The 9,782-nt window shown below is 29.3% G+C and overlaps 1 protein-coding gene across 6 annotated transcripts in view; it reads left to right on the top strand.

The window, feature by feature from the left end:
* The window catches only part of LOC133182404 (regulator of G-protein signaling 7-like), a 66,055-nt gene extending 56,654 nt beyond the window's left edge, over positions 1 to 9,401 (top strand). For 4 of the 6 annotated variants that reach the window (XM_061317232.1, XM_061317234.1, XM_061317233.1 and 1 more), the window contains exons 14-16: positions 260 to 374; positions 709 to 801; positions 4,146 to 9,401. In XM_061317232.1, the coding sequence (XP_061173216.1) occupies positions 260 to 374; positions 709 to 801; positions 4,146 to 4,220 (283 nt within the window). In that variant the 3' untranslated portion in view covers positions 4,221 to 9,401. The remainder of the gene's footprint in view (positions 1 to 259; positions 375 to 708; positions 802 to 4,145) is intronic. The other 2 variants (XM_061317235.1, XM_061317236.1) reach the window with 1 other exon arrangement.
* The last annotated feature ends 381 nt before the right edge of the window (positions 9,402 to 9,782 follow it).

The raw sequence follows: 9,782 nt of genomic DNA on the forward strand, positions 1-9,782 counted from the left end.
AAAAATATAACACTGCTGCTTTCATGTACATGTACTAGAGTTTCTTTATTTGCTTAAGAAGTACATTACAGCACTAAAAACTGCAACAAAAAAATGCCTAGTATTTTTATTTTTGTCACATATAAAAGGTCAAATGCAGTAATTACTCTTCTCCTAGTTCTGTAGAGTCATTAGAACAGAGAAAGTGATATGGGCCTAATTACATTTACATAATTGACAAGGCAGTCTGATTAGATCTAATCATTGTGGATTATTTTAGGGAATTTCTAGCACCTGGTGCACATAATCCAGTTAATGTTGACGGAACCATCACAGAACTTGTGAGGAACCGAATGGAAGTTAACCCAACGAGATACGTTTTTGATGAAGCTCAGGTAGTATGGTTTGAATGAATTAATAATCAATTTTACAGTAAGACAATATACCATCTTTGTTGTTCCATTTAAATTTGTTGGTACATGGTGGTGTGTTGGTGATTTAACTTAAGGAATAAATTCTTCTTTTTTTTTTAAATGATTTTTTTTTTTAAAGAAAATTAAAGTGATAACAAAATTGAGTTTGTAAGTAAATCAGGACTTTCACAGTTTCTTAAAATATAGACAGCTATTAGCTCTCAAAATTACTGGCATGTGTGAATGTTTTCTAATCAGCATCCTGATAATAGTTTACTAGAAAAATTATCTCTTTTTTTGTCATCTCTTATTTCAGGACCATATATTTAAATTAATGAAAAGTGACAGCTATAGTCGATATCTACGATCTGACCAATATAAGGAATTCCTCAGTGGCACACGGAAAAAAGTAAGACTCTTGCCTGCCATTGCAAGCAACTTTTCAGCCTTCAAACATTCGTGAGTCAGTGGTTAAATGTCCCCCCCATGCCTGCTGATACTTACGTAATGCTGTGGTACAGCATGTGCCTTCCTGTTTGCCGGTTCGGCAAATCAGTGTTCAGTATTGTTGTCTTCTGTTTTTTTATTCAGTTGTACCAATGTCTTACATGCCAAAATGAAATGTTGAGGGTAATTCTGCATTAATATCAAATATTATTTTTTTATTTTTCTAGTATAATGCATAACACAGTTATGAATTTCATAGTGATAAAACATCAAGATTGTGAACAATTATCATAAAAGAAGAAATTAAAAGACAAAGTATTAGAAGAAATTAAAAGATTAAAAGTATTAGAGAAAGGCAAATTTAGTGGCTATAAGTTAAATGCTGTTTGGTTATATGAAGATTTCAATGCTAAGAGAATCTTTCATTTTCATCAGATGTGACAAATCCTGTATTAAATTTATTTTTTGTAAGGGACAACATTTTAACATGCTCGTAACAAAAAAATCATTATCATTTTCTTTTTTTTCATCAATTTATCAATTTTGAATTTGTTTTAATTCCTCATATCAGTGAATATACAAAAATTAATTCTCAATTCAGGAAGATTTGAAATTCCTATATATCTCTCTGATTTTGGTTGATCTGTGATGACTTTGCCTGTTCATCTTTTAAAAGATTCCAGTAAATTCCAGAGTCAATTAACAATATACAGTGTAATACAATCTAAATGATACAGTAGTTGGCTATGTATCAGTTGATCAAACCCCATGAAGTTTATAGATAAGCCACAAGATATGGCATATATTTTAAATATGATACATGTGTATGACATATATTTTAAAAATATTTTAGATATTTTTGTATTTTAACAACTTTGATAATAACAACAGTTTATAATTTTAACATTACCTCATGTTGTTGTTTTTTTCTTTATTCATCTACTGGTATGTTGTAATCCATTCTGTTGTGATTAAAACCTTTTGAAAAATAGTTTTAAGTGCTTACTATATTTATCTTTTATTTAAAGCAATTATGTATGCATAGTTTTCTTCAAGGAAAAATAAATGTTCAGCTTTTCATTGCTAGCTCTTTATTTTAAATGAAAGTTCTGCTTTTTTAGTAACATATATTATGTGTTATTCACAGGCTTTAGTTCCTTTATTATCTCATTTGATATTTAATTCAATTAGTATACTGCTCCCCCCTATTTGGTTAAAATTTTATAATTGTGATATTTGTTTAAAATGATGGAAAACTTTTTTTTACACATATTTATAAACATTATAAGATTACATTAATTCCCATCTTCATACCTTTTTACAACTTTGCAATAAACAGGTGATATTTATTTGAATTCTCAGTTTCTTTAACTTGTAGAGGTACCTGTATTTATTGACAGCTTATTACTAAGATACTCCTACTGAAAAAGAAATATTTAATTTACAGATGATTTATCTTCAGACTTAACTTTATATATGTGAAAAAGAAAAAATCTGAAATACAGTTAAAACTTGGTATCTCAAATACGTTGGGACTGTTGCTAAACTTTTAAGATATGTAAGTGTTCAAGATATTGAATTTCAAATCAGTAATAAAATTGGGACTGTCAACTCACTTTTACATATCGCAATATCCCTGGTATTTGACATATCAATGTTTGAGATTTTGAAGTTGAACTGAAGAAGGAAAGTATTGTTTAGCTAAGATAATGGTACACATTTTACCAGATATACTTATTTCTTTTCCAATTTTAATCTGTGTCTGAAATAGTAGTATTTATGCCCTGCCATGTCATGTCCATCTTCTGTCCTTCCATCACACTTTGCATTTAGCTCAATTTCAAAGAAACTATTCAAGATATTTATATCAAAATTCATAGACTAATGCATAATGATGAGAGCTATTCAACTGCATCAATATTTTTTAACCTTTTCTTTGACCCTGACCTTTCTTAATTTGTGTTTGGCTAAGTTTCAAAGAAAATATTCAAGATATTTTTATTAAACCTTATATGCTGATACATATTGATGAGACTTTTCAACTGCATTAATATTTTTTTTGACTTTGACCTTTCCTTTGACCCTGACCTTATTTTAATTTGTGTTTAACTAAGTTTCAAAGAAACTGTTCAAGATATTTTATCAAACCTAATATACTGAAATATATTGGTGAGAGTTATTCAACTGCATCAACATTTTGGACCTTGACCTTTCCTTTGACCTTGACTTTATTTTTGTCAAATTTCTGTTTAGCTTAGATTTAAGAAACAAATCAAGACATTTTTATCAAATTTTATTTGCTTAATATAGATTTTGGTGAGTGCTATTTAACTGCATCAAATTTTTTTGACCTTGCCCTTTCCTTTGACCTTGACCTCACCTTTCTTATTTGCACTTAGCTCAGTTTCAAAGAAACTACTGTATCCAAAATATTTTTATGTAAGCTTAATTTGGTAAGAATTCATCAACTGTGGCCATTTTGTTTTTTACCTTGACCTTTCCAATGACCTTTGACTTTACTATTTATTGTGTGTAAAACTCAGTTTTAAAAGAAATTATTCAAGATATTTGCATCAAACTTCATACACCAATACAAATTTTCATGTTACATTACTAATGAGCCCTGCATTGGGCACTCATGTCCTGTGGACATATTTCTAGTTTTATTTTATCTCTGTTGATTTTTGTATTAAATGATCAGACCAGAATTTAACACATTCAGAATAGATCCATGTTTGTTCAGATCATTTCAAAATTCTAATTGTATGTGATGTTAAAGTGCTTGTGAAAATGGGGAAAGGTTGTACTTTAAGAGTTCCCTTTTTTTCATTTATTTTCACAGATATTACTATATCATTGAAAAAAAAACATAGCTGTGATAAGTGTCTCTCTGCCAGCATTAGTTGAGAGTTGTTTACAAGTATTTTACTAAAATATGTGTTTTTATTTACTATAAAATAGTATTTTGGTATGAGTGATTATGAATTGTTTATGCAGTAAAGGGCTGCCCACTAATTGCTAAATCTACATGTGTAGGCTTCTTTATGATTCTTTATGCTTGTCTACCTTTGTCTTGTAATATTTGGAGTTAGAAAAAGAGCAGAATTAAATATTTACTTAAATAGAACAAATTTCAGTTTATGCTGGTTTTATCATATTATTTTGCCCAGTCGTTGATTTCAGAATAGTTGCTATAGTAACATTAAATGTACTTAGGATAGATTATAAGTTGTATAGAATAGATGCCTAGAATTAACATTACATGTATATTTTGGGTTAATCATAATTTAATTTCTTAATCTGCAGCTTGTTCGTATGAAGGTCGGTTCTTACATTTTAGTTATAGATGTGCCAATAGCCAAAGCACTGTATTGTTTCTAAGCATAAACCTACTGTTGTCTTAAAACTATACATATTCTAAGCTTTCAAAATTCCAATTCTTACCAAATTTTTAACTATATACAAGAGTGTATACCCTCCACTTTCTTAGCTATTTTGTGCAAGTTCTGAAGACAGTATTTTATCCTTGACCTCTTTTCATCTGATAAATTCTTGCTGTGGTTTGCATTAAAAAAGAGATAATTCATATACTGTGTCTATAAAGAGCACAAACAAAATTGACATTGGAAATATTTTTGAGTACATGTACTAGCTAATATATCACATTTTGACGCCAAATTAAACATGATACTAGTAGTCTATATCAAAAGAAAGATAATGTTTTTTAAAGGCATTTTTGAAAAAAAAAAACCATGCAGGTATAATTTGAAAGAAACTGATAACGAAAAGATAGAAATGTTCTTTACTAAATTGCAGAATGCTTTCTCTCCTTGTGATGTAATAACTGACTGTTTAGATTATTTTACTAAGTTTTTTGTATAGAATACCTTAAGGACAAAATTCTGGAAAATACTTGTATTTCAAATTTGAAACCAAGTTAGATGGACAATAAATGCAATAAAACATTGTTAAATCTGACATCGCATTTTGATCCAATGATTTTTTATACAGTAAAAATTTAAAAGCTAGCTATTTCATGGATTCAAAAAGAGACACCAGAGCAATCATCATTAATAAATTAAATAATTAGTTAATTAATTAATTAAATAAATAAAATGTGCCATTGGATTATGAATCAGATTTTGGACATTTTAAGCAGATTGTCAGCAAGAACTTTCTATATTCTATTCCAGCTGTATAATCATTTTTTTTTCTTGCACAAGGTTTTGCAAAAATCAGTATCACACATCTAGAAAAGTATAATGTCTAAGACTTTTTTTTTTTACAACTATTTATTTAGGTAAAGATATTTCTTTAGAATAATGTGGTAATTAACACTAATGATTAACCAAGAAGTACTACATGTAGCACTTGCCTTTGTAAAGCTTATATATTATATAATTTATATATGTATGTATATTTTTGCAAAAATACTTTTAAATGAAGCTTATCAGTTTCTTTATTGATAAATTGGTAACATTCTAAGATATATTCAGCAGTAAAGTAATTTGCATGAGCATCATTTGCTTGATGAATATCTGTATGTTTAATGCCTGCACTCTGTAGTATTAATTCCTGGCTGTTTTCCTTTAGTTTTTGATTTGACTGCAGATGACTAACACATTTTGTACTATGATGACTGTGTCCCTCGGAGGTGCTACATAACTGAAATAAATTAAACCCTCATATTTATGATGTACATGTATTTTGGAACATGTTTCCGGAGAATATTGGTTTAAAACTAAATTGAGAAGTCTTAATTTTCTGTTGTTCAGAATCAGTAAGAAACCCTGCATGTTGTGGAGAAGAGGTCTTTTACTTTCTGTCAGTGATGAGGATTAATTTTTACCTTGTCTTTCTTTCTTCTATTTTTTTTATGGCATGCTTTGCAAATATTGTACATTCATCTAAATGAGATAGGGGTTTTACACAGTCCTCATTGGGAACATTTGGATTTGATGTAAAAGTTGTTTTGAACTATTAACATTTGTCCTTGTACAATACTTTTTACTAACTAACAAGAGTTTTATGGATGTTCTCCAGAATTGTATACACTTTTAAAGTGCAATATATCAATATTTATTTAATTGAAGAAATTTTTGCTGTATTTGGCTTTTGTTAACATGCACAGAAAAATTTACAGAAGATGAACAAAGATGTGTGTATACTTGCATAAAGTAATTAATGATTTTATCACAAGGAGGCATCCATTTCTCTACTAACCATTCTTGTTACTACTAATACTGTGTATTGTTAATTGTCCTTTTGTTTCTGACAGACTAGATCCATTATACCAAAGTTACCGAGTTTAAATCTGGGTGGACAGTGAGCTTGCATGGAACATGTTATTGCACAATTCAACACCCATCATTCAGCACTCAAAATGGCTTCCCTATTGTCCAAAGAACTTTATCCTGATTGGCTGTAACTGCTTTGCACACCTTTTTGTGTCTGTTATTGCTACTTGTATGCTACTTGCTGTATGGTTTAAGGAATTTTACACACTTAACTGCTGAATATAATATTAAACTTTATGAAAGTGGCTTTGTGATAAGCCAGCAAATGATCTTTGTATATGTTTTATATGTAGGAACTTTTTATCCTTGATCATTTAATTGTTTTCATACAATTTTTCCCTACCCATTTTCTAGATATAATTCTGTGTGTTATCAGTATATTTTGATATCTATATAGTATATTGACTTTTTCAGAATTATGGCAGGTTTTTTTTTCTCACTTCGTGCATATTTACTCAATTGCAGAGTCGTAAACGGTTGGAGATAAGAAAAGTAGCCGTTTGACCAGAATGTGATTTCTAAGATGACTGTGTGATTGACTTAAATCGGCTTCCAATTATTGACCGGAAAAGGTCCAGATTTAGTTTTATGTTTATACTGGACAACAAATTCACAATTCTGCTCTCAGACAGCAATCGTGCTTACAAAGCAATGAGGAAATTAGCCATTTCAGTTGATATTTTCTCTTTCATTTTAAATTTTCTTCCCATTACAGGTTAAAGCCATACAATAAAAGTCGACCAAATATTAATATTGCAGCCACATTCATATATTGGTTGGTTTTATCCTTTAATATGATAGGTTTTTTTTTTTTCATTGCTATGTATATGTATACTTTTAAACGTCTGTGATAATTTAAGCTGTAACAAAAACCAACTTCACCATATTGTACAGTGTTATAGGATTTCAAATACCTTGCAAAATGATGCTCAACTGAAAATTTTCATGATACTTCTCAAGAAGAAAAAAAAATCTCAAAGGACACATAATATGATCAGAGATGAAAATATTTGTTTAATTTTCACCTGTTTTAATATATTATCTAAAAATTAATATATTTTTGCTTTTAACATATCAATTAAACCTTCGTGTAAATTTGTCATGTTAAAAAAAGGAGACATACATACAGGTATATATATCTACTCTAGATTTTTGTACATATATATGACATACATGTATACGTTCGTCCTTGGCTTGTTATTATTTTTTCAGGTATAGAAATAGAGTGTTTTGTGGTGCTACTTTATTTTGTGTTCTGGGGCATTAAAACATTGGGGTTGTGCTGTATATAACAGGTAGATATAAACCTATTTCTGTGAAAACAGAATGTGAATAAAATTTGCATGATTTATATATGCATGCATATTCCACAAATTTTTGATTAATGACTATATCAAAAAAGTTTTCCAAATCTGGTATTTAGTAATTATGTAAGCTAGTCGATGGAAAAAGAGATTTCTCTTTTTTTAAAAAAAAATGTGCTTCATTCTGAAGAATGCTTCATTGTACCATAAAAAAGTATTATTCCATCAAATGCTGAAATAACTGCACAACGAAAAGAGCTTTTGTCATCCATTTGTTAAATCATTGCCAAACAATTTCTTCGTCTATGATTTTAGGGACCAAAAGGTATGATGTAATTATTACTTAAAGCAACCAAACTAGTAAAGAAATAATCTTAAAGATGCTTATTAATGATTTTTTACAAATTAATTTTTTTCCTTGCATAAAAATTTCTGGAAAGAAAGAGGTATATCTGTTTCAATAACCTATCAACTATTTTTGAAAGTTATTACCATGAATTTCAATATATATATGCTTAGAAACTTTAACATGAATGTCAAAAAAGGGTACCTATAGCTACCATTATTCTGAAAACTGTAAAGCTCTAAGGGAAATAGATAGGTAAATGCAAATCACCATTCATTGGTGACAACATAGCAAAATCTATGAAAAAAAAGGTCTATATCTTAACATATACATCAGTTTGCATATTTAAATGATACTGATGCAATGACTTTTTTGCTATAGGCATTTTCACTTGGTCTTTGTTTAATTATCACATAAATTCAAAGGAGTGAATCCTCCATCCAAAAGAAGAGATTTCACGAATTTCTTCTCAGAACGCAAAGTTTTGGAGAAATTCTTATTTTATGAAACATAGATCCTTAAGGAAATATGTTTATTTGGTGCTAATTATATAAATTTTATGGTACTCTGATATTTTTTTTTTATGACATCCCCGATTTTTTTTTCATTAACTGAATGGTTAACAAAACAAATGACTTTGTTCTATTAAGGCATTTAATATACCACTTCAGTGTGTTTTTAATGAATGAGAAAGGATTTTATTAATGCTGAAATTTTCCTTTCATACATTTTTTTTTACAACTTTCATCAAGAAAGTTAAGGTACATATAATTCACATTCATTTTGTCTGGTATTAGTTTTATGTGTGAAAAGTCTCTTACCATAATTGGTCATACCTGTATGTATATATCTTATACTTGTATATAAGTACTAGTATATTCTAGGACAGGTGAATGTGATTATGTGAGTGTAATAAACGTGTAATTTTGCAACGATGATACATGTTTAGAGGATATTGTTATATTGTTTGAAGGAAATTAAGACTTTGATATGTTTTTATCATTGATTTATCTCCCCTTGTTGTTTCTCTGATAGGCGATCTTAACAGAGAGTATGTACTGCATCTTTATGGAATATAAAATTACCCATAAAACACATTGCTGTGAATCTACAATTACCACATTCTGATTATAGGATAAATAAATTAAAGCATTCATTTGGAATTATGAAATAGAAGTTGGATTAAAATTCTTTGTATTAAAAATGAGACATCTGTCATAAAAGATTTTATTCATCACTCAGTCGTATTCATAGGTGAATTAAAATTGTTCAAGATTAGCTCAAAAAATTTTTTTATTCTAAAAGATGAAAAATGTCATATTTCAATGACCAAAGAAACATAGATGAAAAATTAATATAATGGACATTTCTAGGAGCACCACTTTCCTCATTATTCAAAGGTTTGTTCATTCCATTGCCCTCCATGTACTTGTTTTGATACCATACTACTGGGCATTTGGAATGCATTGGCCATGGCACATCTCTACAATGATACTGTTCTGATTGTTTTCTAATATATTAATAACATAAGTATTTAATAATTTGTTATTGTGGTGATTTTCCATAACAGGGGAGAGTTACTGTCAGTGATATAGCAATAAAGTTAAAGATCAAATCTACCATTGTCATGTGTCTTCAATCACATTGGAGTCAACTGTGCTCAATACATTTATTTTAAATATTTCTTTGAATTTTTAGGTCACCTTAATCACTCGGGTGACTTTTGCATTGGTCATTGTGTGTCATCCATTAACCATTGATTGTTTTTAACTTCTTCTTGATTACTCCTTGGCTAATTGTTTTCAAATTTGTTATGAAATATGTCAGGAAAAAGATAAACATAACAAGAGGCCCATGGGCCACATCGCTCACCTGAGTAACTTTGGCCATGCTGTTCATTACCAGACTCCCCCCTTGTAATACCTATTGTGGCCCCGCCCTCCCCCCAGGGGCCATGATTTGAACAATTTAGAATCTACACTACCCCAGGATGCTT

The sequence above is a fragment of the Saccostrea echinata genome, unplaced genomic scaffold (assembly GCF_033153115.1).
Source record: "Saccostrea echinata isolate AGI-Se365-2 ecotype Australia unplaced genomic scaffold, CSIRO_AGI_Sech_v1 ptg000009l, whole genome shotgun sequence".
Lineage (NCBI taxonomy): Eukaryota > Metazoa > Mollusca > Bivalvia > Ostreida > Ostreidae > Saccostrea > Saccostrea echinata.